Below are 18,674 nucleotides of genomic sequence, written 5' to 3' on the forward strand. Positions count from 1 at the left end.
GCTACTCGGCTTGGAAAAATCTTCCTCCTTGCCGCTCCAATTCGAACGATGTTTGCCTCACTACTGGAGCTTTCAACTTTCCTAAGTACCTTGTGACCGTCCTTTCGACTACGGCACAGTTTGAAACCATTAGTGGTCTTAAATTACAATGAGGCGTCAAAATGCTCCCGCGGGGTCGTCGAGAGAGGGTGGTATTTTTTAACGGAAATTTGCGACTGTGTACCCGTCTGGTAAGTCGTAGTTGTCGCGCTGGAGCGGTGGCTAGTGTTGATTTCAAACTGTGCTGTACTAGAAAGGACGGTCACAAGGTGCAATCACCGGTCATTTTTGGATTTTCTTTTTAAAAAACTCGGACGGGGAAACCATGACGTCATCGTTTTGGAAACGCTCCGTTTTCAAAGTGTTTTCCGTCCGCACTAAAACGCAAAGCCCACGTTTTCAAATTCCTCCGGTTTGAAGAGCGTGACGGATTAGTAAGGTAGGCCTAACCGTAGAAATAAAGCTGCGTTTTCAAATTTCCGCGGCGTAGTATGGACGTGGCTTTAGGTGACAGGGCAGACGAATCCCTTGATCTGCGCATGCCCGATGCGCCCTTTCTTGAAAAAAGTTTCTCAAGTTCTGGCATCTTTTTATTTTCCTGACAACTTTTTTTTTTTTCTTTCATGTTTTGCAGTTTCCAAATTTTATCACATTGGATGTTTCAATCATGACCCAAACGCTATTCCAGTACTGGAAGAAAGACCAAAACGAGAGCTAGATATCAACAAAGCCTCTGCAGCAGTTATAAAGTGTGCAGAACTAGCCCAGGAAAACGATTACAACTACTTCTCTGTAGGACACAGGGGAGTATGCTACTCTGGTCCACAGGCTAACGAAACTTACTTCAAGAAAGGACCGGCCCAGACCAAGAAGAAGTGTAGTTCAGCTGGTGTTGGAAAAAATGGAGCAGTTGTGGTGTACACATTCGGTAAGTCTGCAAACCTTAGCGGGAGTAATTTTGCTGCACGCAGTCTTTTGAACTCCACTTGTGAAGTTCTTTATATTTCTCAAACTCATTAAAAATTCATCAAGTTAAAAAAAGGAAAATTACAACCGTGAAGAAGATTTGGATACCCGGGTCTTGTAAATTAGCACAGACTTTGACGATGTTTCTTCTCCTTAGTTTTACATAATAAGATATCAAACACCCCGAATTTCGTGCAAATTACTCTGCTAGCTGCGCGTCGTATTTTCAACTCTCTTCTCGGACTTTGGATATTCCGATGAAACACTGTCTCTCGTGTTTGACTTATGATATATTACATCTTGCGTTGATCATTTTATGCCAGGCTAGCTCCGCGAGCGGGAAACATGAATGAACCAGCTGATCCCGCGGTGTGTAGTCAATTTTAAATTTTATTACTATTTTTCTACACTGTCTTATGTTTAGCATGACAGATCAAAAAGAACATTTTCAAGGTGCACTTCTGCACACATTGTTTACATTTCAGCTTAAGAAGTCATATCATGTAGCTTGAAATATTTCATTTGACCAGTAAACAACAATGGACGGGTGCCTGGGCAAGCAGTGACAAAGATAGCTCATGAAAAAAGATACTATTTTGTAGTCCTTATACCGTTACCTATTTAGTACCTTTATTTTTAGCTTTCTCTTCAAGAGAAAGGTAAAAATAAAGGTACTAACATAATATGTGATAGTAGTAGTTTTGCACTTTAGGCACGGCCGATGTAGGCCAAGCAACCTACAATCTTTGATTCACATGGTTACTGAAAGTGGGGTCTAAAAAGGTAAAAGGGGAATTTTCTTCTTACTATGAAGATGAGATTTGAGGTCACTTGGACTGGCATCCACAATCCAAAAAATCGGAAGGACTGGGATTTTGGTAAAACATAGGTTGGGAAATGAGATTTGGGCAAAATTTAGGCCGTAAAAAAATATGTATTTATTCTTCGTCCACGAACCTCACAGAAATACGACTGAGGAAACAATAATGCCCTTTTCAATACAGTTTCACTTAAATGAAGTAGAAAGACAAGGCTGTCACTGAATACGTCTGAGTGCTTAACCGGAAAAAAAAAAAAAACATATGTTGGAAATCTAGTAATCGGACTTATACCAGAACCGGGGCGTTTAAGTCCCTCGTTTGATTGCTGTGTTCGAGCGGAAGTCATTGGTAAACTTTAGCTTCGTTCCTTTGAGATGATCCGGCCGGGTCAGGGTCAGTCATTGATCCACGATCACTCGATTCACGGTGCCTTAAAAAAAAACAAAACAAAAAAAAAAACAGTGAACCCGCTGTGGGCAAAGATTCATCGGTTCCTTTGACGCAGCATGATCCAAGTGATCTTGAACTTGATAAACCAAACGAACGAACCCTTCAACGTGTACATTTTAGCTGATACAGAACTAGTCATTTTAACTCCGTAGAATTGCAGTTAATGTATACGTACTTAATGTTCAATCTGCCGTGATGCGTATTTTCATTGTTAATGCTGTTACTAGCTTAGCTGCCCTGAGAGGCCGCAAAAATCCTGGAATGTTTATAGCATTGCGTTCTTACCGTGTTTACTCTGACTATTATCATAGAGCCAGTTCCCTCTTACTTGCCACTTGGCTGTTTCCGTGCTGCCAAGCGAAAAAACAAAGCTTTGCGAACAAGGTACCTGAGCTTCGGCAACCAAGGGAACAAAATCAAACAAACCACTATTGATCAGTGTGCACGCATTGCACGTGCCAAGGGATATACGTACTTCGCCGTGCAGAATACTGCGGAATGTTGGTCTGATGAAGACGCACAGAATAGGTACAAAATGCTGGGCGATCATGGAAAATGCAAGGATGGAGTAGGATTGAAAGGAGCAAACATGGTTTATCGATTCAACGGTATGAACGTTAAATTTTTAATCTAAACAGTTCACTGTATGTATCGTCACGGGCGTTTATCGAGATAAACATAACACCTTTTGCACCCAAGCAAGCTACAATGCAACCAGCTGCAAAATGTAGATACACTTTGTGCGAAAAAATGGCTTTATAAACTGAAATGGATCGCAAATACCAATTTTTTCACAGAATATAACAATTAGTCCCCATCTCCCCGATTAAACGTTGTTCATCTAAGCTTTGTACATGATTTTGCTTAGCTAGCAACATTGGAAAGGGGTGAGAGGGTGAAGATTAGCGCGGTGAAGAGTTTTCTCTCAAAAGGATGTCTCAACTACTTTTGCAACTGGTTGAAGCAAGTGTATCTTTCAAATTCAGTGACTAGGCCTTATATAATTAGAAAAGATAAATAAACACCCCTTAGTTGCAGAGACAGGCTTAGAAAACCCAGCAAAGGAACCCCTCTGACTACTACGTTCTAAGGAAGAGAGGATGAAGAGTAAAGTAGTTAATTCCCGTTATTCCCAAAGTCACATCTTTCTCAAGTTATTTTTAGAACACTTCTGCAGGTTTCTGAAATTTCAGGATGGTCTAGATGTAGCCAATCCTGTGACAAGGATTCTACACACGTGACAGCCCAAACTGCTTTACACTCATCTTCATCATCCACCAAAAAAAAAAACATTGACATAACGCGCGTGGTAACGTTTACCGTTAAAGAACTGGCTACCATGTCTTAATATAACTTGACTGGAATTACCTTGAGAATAAGCTTCATATGGGGAAACATTTCTCTTACCTCTTCATCCTTTCTTAGTCCCAGGGGCAAGTAGATAGATTCTTAAGGGGTGCTTTCTATCCTATCAAGGACTTCCGGAAGTTTCGAAACAGGAAAGTTTCTAAGAAATACGACTGACTGGCTGACTTACTGACCGACTGGCTGTTCGACTGACTGGAATGATCAATCTACGTTGCCGCTAAAGGTCCTAAAATAATAATCGTATCGATAACAAAATTCTCGATCGTGATTGGTTCTTCGCGCGCCTGTTTGTCACGTAATCGGCGAGCGATCGCGTGGGTGTCCAATTACAGGTATTCAATTTCGACTTGTTGTAATTGGACACCTGTAATTGGATATCCCCGTGATTCGCACGTCAATTACGCGGGCTTCAATGGCCTCCTTCTTAATGCTCTCTACAGCTTTTACAACTTATGGAAAATACCACCGACTTTTTCTCTCAAAGAAGTTCTCAAAAGACATTTTTATCTCGAAATTTGTTATTGATACGATTAAGTAGTAATAGGACCTTGTGTCGTACAATTTAGGGATCGTGCTCGTTAATTTCAAATCGGCCTCGCGCTGCGCGCTCGTCCGATTTTGAAATTACTCACGCGATTACTCCCTGAATTGTACTCCACCAGGTCCAATTACTTTTAGTAATGTATATAATTGCATGGCTTTAGTTCTATAACAAAGTACTAACTGACACAAAATGATTTTTATCTTGCAGAATAAAGCGGCAGAAACTGCAACTAATGTAGTTGACACCTGGATGTCTAATCAAATCCTTACACGGTGGACTACTCTACAATGAAATCTGCTATATAACGTATTTAACAAGAATATAAAACTATTGCTTTAGCTTATTTACGTCAGCTTCAAAGAAAAGACGTGCATGTCTACTGGCGCGGTCATCATCATCGTTATTATCGTTAAGAGGAAATAATCATAATGGAATTAAATGTAAAACGGTTGGGATTGCTTTTTTTTTTAGAACTATTAATTTGTTAATTAAACAAAATTTAAATATTATAAATAAAGAGTTATAAACCAATTTTAGCGTTTATCTGAAGAAAAGTTTGATAGCCAGATTCAATATATTTCATGTTTCTCTTATTTTAACGATGCATATCACTGTGATCTAAGGGCCACCACGGACTAGTCACTTAATTGTCGAAAACTAAATGTTATCGACAACTAATTGTGTCCAATGCAAGCATTCCACACATTGGGCACGGAGTGTTAGTTGTGGATAACTATGTCCCACCTCTGAGTGTTTGGGAGCTAACGTTTACTTCGCATGCTCAAAACACATGCTAAAATGTGTGTTATTTAGCGTTAAGTTGTCGACAACTCATCTCACACACTACGTTTTTTAATTGTCGATAACAAATAGTTGTCGAAAACTAAGTGTCTAGTCTGTGGAGACCCTAATACTCTCCTACTTCTGTCCATTTGCTATTCTCTGGAACTTGGGTGGTCGCTTGACCCGACGAGCTGGAACTATCCAAATCAAAATAGTGCACCCTTAGACAAGATCATTTAACTTGGTGGGAATCCGATCGCTCGTTCTTCAGACACTGTACAGTCATGATCTACAGTTTTAACGCGATCGCATCATTAGTACGATCCTCCAGACATCAAGACATGATCAGTCAGTTTGTTTGAAGAGGAATTTGAATGCCCCTGTCCAAACATCCATTTGTGACTATAACATCCATCATGAATGACTTATGAAGTTCAACATATCCGCACTGAGGACTTACCTTTACTGATTCTGAAATGAGCACGTAAGCGTCACATGTCAATTTAATTGGAAGGAATAGACGACGGAATTGGAAAGTACTTGTAGCGTGTTAAATCCAAGTTGAGAGAATATTTGCCAGTCATTATTTGTCATGTTACATAATGAAGATTACCAATTTGCAACCAGCTAGAGAAAATACTGTGTATGTTCCGGTTTTCTTTGAGCTGATTGATACTATCGCAATTATCAACTATATTTTTTGAAAGGTGGCACTAAATGCAGTTTAAGAACAATGTTGATTTAGTTAACTCTTAATGAGGGTAGAAATTATGAACATGAATAGTATAGACGACAATATTTCAACAATGGTAAGATTCCCTTTTCACCCAGTGTTATGACAAAGAAATGTGCCACTGTAATGTCACTTATGTATATTGTATTTAATTCATTCAGACATGTATTCTCGTGTATTATAATTGCGCGCCACCAAACAGTTTCGTTACGAGCCCATTGTTTTAAATATCAAGCAAAATTAATCGTATCGGGTAAACTTCTTAGGCGATATTACTAAGCAAGTGAAACAGAATTATCGGTATTCTTTAGGGAAATAACTTCAACAGTGGATATTAAAAAGGACCAAGCTGTCAAGAGAACAACAGGTAAGGGGAGACTATTAACAAACAAAAGCGCTAGATGCTTCCTTGTTAAGATAATAAGATAATTCAATCATTTTATAAGAATATTTGCAATTATCAAGAATAATTTTAACCATTCTAGCACTGTTCTAACCCGTGGAGTGAAAATGTTAATACTTGACTTTTCTGTGTTTTTATGAGTCTTCTATGTGTTTTCGATTCATGCAGTTGACTTTAAATGGACACTTCTTTGTAACGACTATAAATATACACTTCTTTGTAACGACTATGGCGTTACGGCCGTCTAATAGGTCAATATATTAAGCCGTCTATGTAATTATTTACGATTAGTTTACATACGAATCACAAAATAAACGAACGCCTTTATTGTAAGAGATACCTTTGCAAAATAATACCGTTTATTAAAGCAAATAAAATTTTCGGATGCCTAGTTCCTCAAAAGGCTAGTTTAGTTAATTCAGTTCTCATCACCCATTCTATTACAATGAGGGAACAGTTCAGTACATCGACTAAATCAAGCGCATACGGAAAGGCCTGAGACGAATAAAACCTCACTTACAATTACATATTTTATGTTCAATTTCTGGAGCTACTTCTTTGCTATGATTGCATCTGGGTGTGTATTTCTTAATTGGAATGACTTAGTAAATCATTTCTCTCCAATAAAGCGTTGTGGACACGCGTTGTACACTCTTTCTTTTTTATAAGAATTTAGAAAACAGTACTAAGAAAATACGCGCGCTGATTGGTTAAAAATCGTGTTTCTATAACTCGATGGAAAAACAGAACTAGCACGAGCTGTCGCGGTAACGATGGCGCGAGCAAAGAGAATTTACATTTTGATAATCAAAGTTAAGGTTACAGTATACCTTCAGGGGTGTCTCGCGCGCAAGCGATGTAGCGCGTGCAGTTTAAGCTGTAGATACCTAAACCCCTATATCAAATTAAAGCTTATGGAGCTGGCTATCAAACTATACCAAGAATTTTGAAAGAAAATGAATTGTCGAATTTTTCACGACCACTAAATGCGAGCGCCCGAATCACCTTTCGAAAGCTACAAGTCAAAGCGAATTTCGTTTTTTGCCAATTTAATTTTTTCCTCGGTTTCAGGGCCCAGAGCGCTTAAAAAACGTGTCTGCGTTTTGGCATATTCAATTGCAGTAAAAAGTTACTGAACATTTTCGAAATAGGATTAAAAAAATGTGGAGTGATCGTACAAAAATCGCTCTCGAAGAAAAACTATCTCGAAATTAACAATTCCCAGACACGCTTTTGTAGTTTATATGTTAAACTAGCCACTGTCCAAATTGAAGAGTTATAACTCTTTAAAGTGTCTACTTCAAGTGAAAAAATTTATTCGAGAAAACAGCGCTAAGAAAAATTTTATGCTTCGCAAACAAACTCCGCCCACAAACGACTTCAACTGGGTTCTCAGATAACTAAGCCAATCAGTGCAGGGAAAGTTTACTACCGTTAACCTCCTGGTGAAATTTACGCGCGAATCTCTAAAAAACTCTTGTGTTTAGCAATGCGCTCAAGGAACCGAAGAAAGAGAGAGAATTTTTCTGTAGCTCGGTTTTTCTTGAAGCTGGTCTGGCAAAATGGGGAAGACTAAAAAGGATACGAACGCTAGAGTGGCTGAGCGAAGGAAACAAACAAAAGAAAGCGCAGAGAGCAACTGTGTGTGGGCAACTGTGCATGGATAATATTTCAAATGGTCTCAATGAGTCCGACGATTCCTCGATATCGGACTCAGCATCCCTGTTATTGCTGTCAAGTTCCGAAATTTTACAGAACCTTTCTTTTCTCTTACCACGAATATTTGCCCGCCTTATACGATAACTATAGATTCATCCGCGTGGCGAACTTTCGCTTCTTCACTCATTGATGTATTTTCATTCGTTCTTCGCTGTTTTCGCTTTTTCGAACTGGTTCATGGTTTAAACGTGGTCTATGTTTACTTATAACTTAATAGAGACACGCCTAATACCAAAAATGCTGGGTAGTTAGAACAACAATGCTGATCAACTGAGTAGTCAATTCGTGACATCCATATAGGTAATTCCCGCGAAAATCGTCTCGGTTGATTGCATACGCGCCATAGGGCTGTCAATCAAGAGGTAAACTTTTACTTCCGGTGAAAACGTAAAACCGCCATTTCTCCGCCAATATTTAGCCTTTTTCAAATTTTTTTTTTCAGAAATTAGAGATTATTCTTCGACCACTATTTTGACCCAAAAATCCAAATTTGAAGAAAATTGCCGACCCGAAGGTATACTGTAACCTTAACAAGTTGTTTTCCTTTGTTTTCGTCGCGGTGTTTTCTAAAAGAAGTAGAAAACATGTTCTCCGTGTTTCTATCGAGTTATAGAAACACTCGTGAAAGTTTGGGAGAACTCGAAAAAGCTGTGGAAACACGAGCCGCAGAGCAGTCTCGTTCTCCCAAACTTCCACTCGTGTTTCTATAACTCGATGGAAACACGGTATATGTTTTCTATTTCTTAAATATTAGTTTTATAAGAATATCGCGGCTGAAATAGCGAAATTTTAAGATTATTTTAAAAGTAAACTCGAGGCTGAGATTTTGAAAAGAATATAATTTTGTGTTGAAAATTTGCTAAGACATTACAATTACATATTTTTAACGAAGCGGTGTAACATTCCATTCTGTAAACGGCAGAACTGGCCAAAAAACAACCAAAACGGCACCAGCCATATGTTCGATGTTAGTAACATTTCTGCTGGAAGTTATGTGTGTCATATCCAGTTTTAAAATGCCCACAGTCTGGTCCCAAAATTACTTCAACGCCATCAAAGTCAATCAGTATAAAACGGAAATGTCATAAGCTGTCATAAGCTGTAATCTACGAATATTCAAAATAATATTTTCAGCCTAAAATCGGCAGGCAAATACGAAAATTCAGCCTGGGCTGGAAATAAACAATATACTTATAAATAAAAAGAGTGTATTCTCGGTTTACGAAACTCGGACAAAGACAAAATAAAAATCGTTCTGTTTTGTAAACACAGTTTGGAATCTGAGTTACGCCGTAATTTGTAGTCTAACTTTTAGTCTAACACTGGCTGTAAAACGCTCTTTTGCCCTAATCTATCACCAAGAAATTAAATATATCAAATTTTTTGTGTTTGAGTCATATATAAGGACATGGCCCGTATTGATGGAATATAGTTTATAGTTTTTTTGCCTTTCTTTGATAAAAGGTTTTTCTCTGTAGTTCAAAATCTGTTAAATTTAAGAGCAAGATATAAGCCGTAAAAGCCATTTTCTGAGAATGGCGAGAATCGGAAGACACTCACGAGAAATCTTTTTTTTTCCGCTAAAGTATTTCTTTGGGTGAATCAGTATTTGAGGAAAAATAATTCAAAGTTTCAACAATCTATTTGACGGGCGAAATTTTAACACGTTTGAAAATGAGATACAGGTGACAATATTGAAGTTCGAATTGTCACATTTGTTTGAGAAAATAGTTAAAGAATAAAAACAACCTTTCAAAACGAAACTTATATACACAAATATTATTGTATTAATTATTGAATTGAGAATCAGAAAAACAGTTTTCGAAATGGCGTTTGTAACTTTTAAATCGGCATATAAATACAGTCGAGATTTGTGCCACCTACCCTGGGAGAATATAAATGTCACCTTTGACTAGCCTAAATGGCACTGGTATATATCATTTGGTTAAACAAATCTGCATGGTACTTGGGAACCTCTGACGCTGCTCTTTTCACCGGAAAGTTATAGTTATGGGAATAAAATACTGTTGTATCCGGGCACAGTAAATCGAGGCGTCTTTATTTCGACTATTACTAATAGTCCACTAATAATCCAAATAAAAACGCCTCTATTTACTGTGCCAATACAAAGTACAGTATTTCATTCACGGAGCTATAAATTAGGTGATTAAAAGAGTCAGTATGAGACCTTATTACCAATTGCGTGGTTAATACAGCGATTGTGGCTCTGACGAGTGTGCTCACTAACTTGGTAATAAACGTCGAAAACTAAACGAAAGGAAAATATAAATGACAAATAAACTTGAATAATAACGGAAGGGAAGAGTTAATGACAAATCAGATACATTTATTTGATGCCTGTCGCTGAAGTTACGCATAGACCGCCTGCGTGGACGTTTTGGTGCAGAGACTGAAATTGGAAGGAGACGAACACCAGTTTGGAAGCGCCTCTGTGGGTTACGTGATAGTGGTGACGTGCGTTCGCTTGGATCATGGCGCAACGACTGGTGATGGAAATAAAAATGCCTCAAACAAACCACTGTCGTGGTTTTGCATCCAAAGAAATTGATTCAGTTTTTTTCCGGCCTAGGTTACTATTCCGTTATGTTGAAAGTGTATTGGAAAAACTTCACGCAGTTCTTTGCAATATTTGCAATATTTGTAATATTTGATGCCACGCATAGACCGCCTGCGGGGACTCAGTTTATTTGGTACAAAGGAGACTGAGATTACAAGGAGACGAACTGCAGTTTCGAAGCGCCATCGGTGGATGACTTCATAGCGGTGACGTAACGCTCCTCAGGATCATGGCACAACGCCTAATTTGTGAAAATGCAAATTTCTCAAACAAACCGTTGTCGCGGTTGGCATCCAAAAAAAATCATTCCGTTTTTTTCTTTAGTCTTTCCTCCCTTACGTCGAAATTGTATTGGGAAATCTTCACGGAGTTCTTTGGCAATGTTTCTCTGCCTTCCCTCTCTCCACCCCTACTACCCACTGTACAACTACGCTGTGTTCTTTAAAGAAACATAACGGTCTTCATTAAGTCTTTTTCATAAGTTTTTTTTCAATAAGTCCTTTTCAATTTCTATTTCTTTGTAAACAGCCCAACCTGCCCTCCACAGGTTGAGATTAAGTTTCAACCTGACAGTAAAAAACCTTGGTAGTTGCATTTCGCCACCCTTTTTTCTTCTGAATAATCAGCTTTTGTAGCTCCATTTATCCACCTTTTTTTTCTTCTGAATAATCAGCTTTTGTAGCTCCATTTAGCCACCTTTTTTTGTTCTCAAGCTTTAGATAAACCATCTCATAGAAGGCTTGATATAACCTGACTTGTTTAGTCTAATCCCGGTAATGACCTTACCTCTGTCTCGATAAGCCCAATACATCGAGAACCAAGTAAAAAGTAGGCAGTTATTTTACTGGACGGAGTGTATTCGTTTGCTCTAGGGCTTGAAACTAGAGCATTACATTTTTGTTAATATTATTATTAGTTTTGAATTTTCTCTATTTTGGAGACTTCATGTTTCCTTCCATAGTTTCGTGAATATCTGGTCACAAGGCCACACCGCAATAGATTTTTCGCGTATGTTTTTCATATCGAAAGCAAATGTCTCCTTACTGCTTCTTTTCGATCTTTGTACTGGCACAGAATTTAAGTGGATTCTGTCTTAAAGGAATTAATTATGGCCTTGATTCAAATTCCATTTATACTCATTTATGACGTGAATTTTATATTCTAATTTAGTTCAAGATAAATCTCAGCCGCGCCGGTATCAAAAGAAACATCATAGGTCACAATCCTGAGTTTCCTTTTCAGCGTAGGAAGTTTCGACACTTCAAGACATCAAGTGATCTCAATTTACATTGTTATTAGCAGTCCAGAGATAGGGCTTCATCTTTTACATTCACACTATTAACACTTAACACCTTCAGTCTTTGTGCTTATAAATTTCTTAAGGTTTTCGAAGTATAATCCAGACCCACGCATCTTCAATTTTACCAAACATACTGTTTGTATTGTATAAGAAGTATTATGCTGCAAGGATATAACTTTGAATTGAAGTCAACGGTTTCTTGATTTTCTTTTTCATCGCTTTTTTGATCATTTAGAATGTATATTCCAACTTTCCTGACGAGAAACGTTTTTTTCTTTCCTTTGATAACTGTTTAAATGATGTGAATAAGATAGCTCTTGGATAACAGGGATCATTTTAACTCAATTTTATAAGCATAATAAAGAGTCGGAAATCCATACCGCAGAAAAAGCTTTCAAGAGTCACCTAATTTTGTGTACTTACTGTCAAAATATCTTTTTTCACGATCCGGTGTCCAACAAAAATTTCTTCTAATTTCTTGCGAATCTTAGCTTTTTCATTTTTTTTTTTCAATAAAAGCATTGTATGATTTCTTCGCGATCGCCTATTATTATACATACATTTTAATTTCCCGATTTACAACGCTCTCGCTCAGTGAATGCAAGGTAGATTTATTTGAAAACTTCAAAAATCGTGATGTTTACAAACTGCTTGACAATGTTTTAGCTTATATTTTGAGAAGTAACTAAAATGTGTTTCTTAATAAAAATATAATAATGGATTATTTTTACATGACACATTATTACTTTTTTCTAGCGGTAAGTTCTCCCTTGTAACTTGCGATGTTTTCTTTTTGTCAAAACTGACACCTTATTTGGATTAAGCCCATTAAGAGCTGACATTTTCTCTCAAAGAGTCCGTTCCTGTAATCTTAACGTTTTCGTGCGAAGTAATTAGATTTCGGCACCTGGTGCTATTAAACCGATTAACAAGGTGATAAAGTGGTGGTGCCTATATGAGATCCTTTCGTCATAAAACAGCCGTAGTTTCCGTGCATTGTTACGGAAGTTAAAATTCGTCGAATGATAAAAGATACAACGGCGTATATATATAAGGGTAAATTCTGTTAGAATAGCTGACCAGTCGCAAGAGAAGAGATCAAAGATCCCGCTCAGCACCGAACTTATTGAGGTGTGTATCTTTTACAATAATCTTCTTTGTTTGAACTTTCTTTCCTCTTGTGCTCAGTTATTATTTACGGACGACAAGAGGAAACAGTATCTTGAGTTCGGCAGTATCTTTTTCTAACCCAATACAATCGTTATAGTCTCGAATTAACAGTAATAGTTGTCGATTTTCTAGAGACGTTTTCGTATTGGATTAATGGCATTGCATTTCATCACCATAATGCGTGACTCAGGAAAAGCACCCCCTTCTCGATCTCCATTGCTGCGTCGCGTGAACATTGTTTACCGAGCACCAGTAAAACACATCAAATTGGACAAATATGGCCATGGGTAAAAGGCCCATAGCCGCTTTTAAGGACAAATTAATAACTGTGAGTTGTTTTTAATACTGAGTTTTGTTCAGTAAAGAAGCTTACCAAGAAGACGCCTTCTACAGTACACATCTAGACTCTTGTGATCAAGAGAGCAACATCCACTTTCAAAATTCTTGCGTGCTGGCGGATTCAGAGCATACAACTTCATTCTCGTGTTTAATAAGCACAACTTTAGTTGCAACCTTTTAAAAAGCAAGTGTCTATTTGTTTACACAAAAAGTGAGGTATTATTACAAACAGACTATTGTCATATTTCATGTCAACTTCAACACTTCTGTATTGCACGCGCAGAATTTGTCTTGTCTCGTCTTGTCTTGTATGTTGCCAGTTAAATTAAGTCACGATTGCATTGGCGTAAATTAAAATGGAAACGTTTTTACTCGATTTTTATCGTTGGAAGCAAATTTAAATTTTTTTTCCTTTCTTATTTTGTCCTTGTTTTGGCAACGTTAACTATTTCAAACTAAAGGAATTATTTTTTTGTTTCTTTCGTACGTGCGTTACAACTTTTTATGGCTCTGCATTGTTACGTTCTTCAGGTCAAATGGGAAGGGCTTAGATGGTTGATTTACGTAGAGTATTTGTTTTCAAGAAGGAAACAACATTTTTTATTTTACAAACATGTTTCAGCGACATTCCTATGTCATCTTCAGTTACAAATGTTCGACGGTTGTGCATTTGAATTTTCACTGTGCGCGCGATTACGTTGTAGAATTACGCCATAAAATTTACGTTAACAATTTAAATATTTGAATACACTGGAAACAAAGAATAGCATATATATACATACATATATGTTTTTGCTGTTGATGTTTTCTTTTTGCATTGTTCCTTTTTTTGCTCTTGTGTTTGTGATTCTCTTTCAACTACTGTTGCTATTCTTTGTTTCTAGTGTATTCCAATATTTAAATTGTTAACGTAAATTTCATGGCGTAATTCTACAACGTAATCGCGCACACAGTGAAAATTCAAATGTACAACCGTAGACCATTTGCAACTGAAGATGACATAGGAATGTCGAATTATGTTTTATACAATAAAAATGTTGTTTCCGTTTTGAAAATTGTTGTTTCTCTGCTGTTTTTACGACCGTTTGGAAGTATTTGTTTTCTTTGTAAGCAGGAAGATGAAGTTAGTGCCTTCTTTGATGTGCATACTCATTTATTTACCTTCGCTCCTATGCAGTGGTAAGTTTTACAAAGTAGCCAAATTATTTTTTGTTGCAGTTTGTAATAGTCAATGTGTTTGCACGTGAAATTGATTTTAACAGGCTTTATTTAAGCCAGTGTCGCCGTGTTGGTACATGTCCTTGCGTAAGATACTTAACTCCTACCAGAATGCGCCTATAGCCAGTCTCTCTCTTTGCTAATTCTGAGTGAACCCTCCTGTTTGTTTACTGATCCCTTGCTTTCATCTTTTAACTTGTCCATCTTAAAATGTATACAGCTTTACTTCAGAAATCAACGGCAGCAACGTCGGTTAGCCCGCACTTTGTTTCATATTCTGAAAGTTGTTTCGCCTTCGATAACTCACATTTCTTCTTTATTATTAATTTTAGGTGAAAACCTTTCCAGCAATGACACGGTGAGTTTGATAACTAGAAAACGAAACATCAAACTGTTTTAAAGTCCGTCGAAATCCATTCGATAAGTTGAATATAGTTGTTAGGCGGGGCATGTCTGGAGAAAAGAGATTTTTAAAAATAGTTATTAATCTGTTGAATATCGAATGATACTAAGCTAATTACGATATCAAGAAAAATAATATAGTTCACCTCTATTAAGCCTACGGTAGCGAAGTTCTCGTGAGTTGTTACTTTGTTTTTGACATATAAATAGGATATACTCTGTACTTCTGATAAACGGGCAATACAACAGATGTTAACGTTCCCCAGCACTGACAAAAATTGTGTTCCCATGTCATTATTAGTACTGAAAATCACGGCCACACTGTGTATTTATTTCTCCTTAAGATCCTTAGTGATATTACCTGAGTTTGACTCCTTTACTGCATTTTGCACTGTATTACTAAACAGCTACCATTTTGTGTTGCACATGGGAATGGAGAATTGAAAGAAACTTATTGACTTCTATAGCAGGACTGAAAGAGCGTTTCTTTTTGACAACCAATACAAGTATCAGGTCTACGATAATCAGCCAAATTATTTTACAACAACTTAAGGATATTAAAAATAGTAATAAAAAAATGCACCAGGAAAATGGAATATGTATTTTCGTTATCCTCCGAATGGTATGTGGTACTCGCGTTAAGTTATCGGATAGCGTGTGGCTGCCAAAATTTTCCATACGGAAGTCAGGGAAAATCTTATCACTACCCCATTAAGAGATTTAATCTATCAGACAGATCAAATTGAGTGTTATCAAGAGACTATGCCATAGTCTCTTGGCGCTATGCTAAAACTGAAAATATATCTGTTTTTAGATCGATGTAAGAGGAATCACAATTGGTACGCCTGGTTCATTGCACTCCTCTTTTCCACTGTTTTATCTAAAGTGGTTCGTAATCCGCATCATCTAAATCTCCCCTAGGCTCAGTTGCCCCCTTTTTAACTCGCAGAAATTGTTTTCTTTGCACAAACCGATATTTTGGTATTCCTCTAAGTTGAGGTACATCGCCGAAAATGCACAGTTATTAAATATGTATCGTGACTCGTATCGCACATCGAGAAGAGCGGGGATATATTGTTATGTCTAATCTTGTGCTCGGCCATCAGCTATGCATGTATTTACTGATATTTTACAATTATTCCACGAACGCCCGTGGATATGAGATGATAGATAGCCGACAAGGCGCGTAGCGCCAAGCTGGCTATAGTCGTCACATATCCAACAAGCGCGAGTGGAACAATTGTTTCATTAAAAACGGCCCCAAAATATAGAAAAAAAAAATACAAACGTCCCAAAAGTGACACGTACGCTTACCATGTTATTAGAGCAGGAGATAATGGCTCATATATCATGATGGCTAAACCAATGAAATCTCTTGAATTGTATTATCCAATGATTCAGTTTTTAATAAAGCATATTATACATCGTTTTAAATGTCTTGTATTTTTAGAGTTCCGTAACGCTTCCTTCCTTACCGATTCTTTTGTAGCCACTTCATCATCTGATGACAAGCGAGGAAATCAAAAGGCTTTTCGGAGTGGAGCATCTGTCCAATGGTATGATTGCAATTTTATCTTTATACTTCAGTTGACACTTCTTGATGAAAGGAAAAGTTACAAAAACTACAAAGATATCAAATCTGATGCGAGAAGCAATTTGAGACATTCTTTTCGGTATTGTGCCTTTTTTCTTCTGACTTTTGAAAGACACAAGCAAGTAAAAACCAACGATAGTAGATAGATTTAGACAAACTTAAAAGCGGAGCTCCCGGGTCGGGTTGTTCAAAGCCCGAAAATTTTGATTTGAGTTTTGTAACTTTGCGAGGAGGTTTTCTGTTTATAATGTATACTTGTATGAATTAGCTGTAGTATGGCCCCCATGTTGTTTGACGTCGTGGTCGTCGTCGTTTGGCGCACGCACCCGCGATCCATGCCGCTAGCCACGTTGACCATGAGAAAAGAGTTGCATGGTTTTCTATTTCTATGCATACACGTGGTTCTGTTTCTATAGTTATGGTGTCACGACGTTTCGGCGAACTCATGACGCCATTATCAGGTCTTATCTCTTAAAAAATTCGCTCTCATTTATTCATTCCTTGATAATGACGTCATGAGGTAGCTGAAACGTCGGAACTTGATATCATTAGTTTTTACTTGCTTACGTATTTCAAAAGCATTTTTAATTATGATATATATTTTTTAAAAAAATCACATTTACTTTTAGTTAATGCCAAACATCCAATTTCTAAGAAATTTGATCAACCGTTAAACGATCAAGCAGTGTGATAAAAAGAAAGGATAATAATTAGTTTTCTCCAAGAGACGATGAAGGGTAAAAGAATTATTCATCCACAAAGGTCTTATTTCCTAACATAACCCCTGTCAGGTTATTTTAGACATGGTACCCAGTTCTTCCGCCAATAATGCTACCACACGCGGGCGTTGATGCTTTCGTGGAGGATGAAATTGCATGTAAAGCAGCTTGATCTGTCCAGTTGAGAAAACTTGCCTCGCAGGATTAGCTATTTCTATGTTCTTGAGTAACCATAATTAAGACATGGAAAACATGTACCGTGTTTCTATCGAGTTATAGAAACACGAGTGGAAGTTTGGGAGAACGAGAAATGCTGTGGGAACACGAGCCGCAGGCGAGTGTTTTCACAGCTTTTTCGAGTTCTCCCAAACTTTCACGAGTGTTTCTATGACTCGATTAAAATACAGAGAACATGTTTTCTATTTCTTTTAGAAAACACCGCGACGAAAAAAAGAAAAACAGCTTGTTTACTTTGATCATCAAAATGTAAATTATCTTTGCTCGCGTCAGCATTACGTCAAAAGCTCGTGCTAGTTCTGTGTTTCCATCGAGTTATGGAAACACGATTTTTAACCAATCAGCGCGCGTATTTCCTTAGGACTTTTTTTAAATACTTTTAATCCTCTACCAAAGATTAACAGGTAAATCTTGGTCTAAGCTTTACTGCTTGTCTGTTTATTTGTCTTTTAGTTCCTGAATACGATGTCACATTACCGTTTAAGGCGGATGAAGGAGGCAGTTTTCTCACATATTCGCTGGATCACCGATCGAAACGAGATCTGGCTGAGGACGATAACGATAATGCAACATATCATTACATCATGGACGTCTCGGGAGAACAGCTGCACCTTCAGGTTAAACGTCACACCAATTTCATGGCTCCTGATCTGCAGCTAGAAACGCACGATGAAGAAGGCCGACGAATTACAAAACCGGTTTCTCGAAAGTCATTCGTAACTGGAAAAGTGGCTTCGGACTCCGATTCTATGGTGGCATTGAGTGTTGCCGACGGATTGGTAAGATCGAGTTTAAAACTTTCAATAACGTACTTCACATAAAAAAAAAATAAAATAATAATAATAATAATAATAATAATAATAATAATAATAAAACCATAATTCTAATTAACGATTAAATTATGAGCTTGAGGCTGCTACAAGTCTGTTTTATCGTGTATTATCGTGTTTAAATAAAGGTTGTCTGTCTGTCTGTCCTTTAGTAGAATTGTAGCTGAAATTGAGTTCACATTATCGTTTCCAATAATTTCTCTACAAAGAATTACTTCACACTTTTAGAACAAAAGCGTGGACTGATTCGCTATTTGAAATTTGCAGTTGTATACGCGCGCGCATTTTTTTTTTTAACATTTCGAATTCTTGGCGTCAAGAATCTGTAAAATGTCTTCTTCCAGCTTTCTCAGGAATATAATTATCCAATTTTTTCTAAATATTCCCCGAAAAATTTCGGTAAATCGTGAAAACATTACCATTTAACTTTGCTACCCAAATAATTAGTAATACCAGAAAGT

At 37.3% G+C, this 18,674-nt stretch overlaps 2 protein-coding genes across 5 annotated transcripts in view; both read left to right on the forward strand.

The window, feature by feature from the left end:
* Positions 1-4,661, forward strand: part of LOC145491650 (A disintegrin and metalloproteinase with thrombospondin motifs 6-like) — a 47,189-nt gene extending 42,528 nt beyond the window's left edge. For both annotated transcript variants that reach the window (XM_081470861.1, XM_081470862.1), the window contains exons 30-32: positions 674-967; positions 2,588-2,884; positions 4,396-4,661. In XM_081470861.1, coding sequence (XP_081326987.1) covers positions 674-967; positions 2,588-2,884; positions 4,396-4,400 — 596 coding nt within the window. In that variant the 3' untranslated portion in view covers positions 4,401-4,661. The remainder of the gene's footprint in view (positions 1-673; positions 968-2,587; positions 2,885-4,395) is intronic.
* An 8,133-nt stretch (positions 4,662-12,794) lies between these two features.
* LOC145491651 (A disintegrin and metalloproteinase with thrombospondin motifs 1-like) overlaps positions 12,795-18,674 on the forward strand; it is a 33,038-nt gene continuing 27,158 nt past the window's right edge. For 2 of the 3 annotated variants that reach the window (XM_081470863.1, XM_081470865.1), the window contains exons 1-5: positions 12,795-12,835; positions 14,328-14,392; positions 14,764-14,789; positions 16,323-16,389; positions 17,837-18,162. In XM_081470863.1, coding sequence (XP_081326989.1) covers positions 14,332-14,392; positions 14,764-14,789; positions 16,323-16,389; positions 17,837-18,162 — 480 coding nt within the window. In that variant the 5' untranslated portion in view covers positions 12,795-12,835; positions 14,328-14,331. Of the gene's footprint in view, positions 12,836-14,324; positions 14,393-14,763; positions 14,790-16,322; positions 16,390-17,836; positions 18,163-18,674 lie in introns of all 3 variants that reach the window. The other variant, XM_081470864.1, reaches the window with a different exon arrangement.

This window comes from Orbicella franksi, chromosome 7, assembly GCF_964199315.1.
Source record: "Orbicella franksi chromosome 7, jaOrbFran1.1, whole genome shotgun sequence".
In the NCBI taxonomy this organism is placed as follows: Eukaryota; Metazoa; Cnidaria; class Anthozoa; order Scleractinia; family Merulinidae; genus Orbicella; species Orbicella franksi.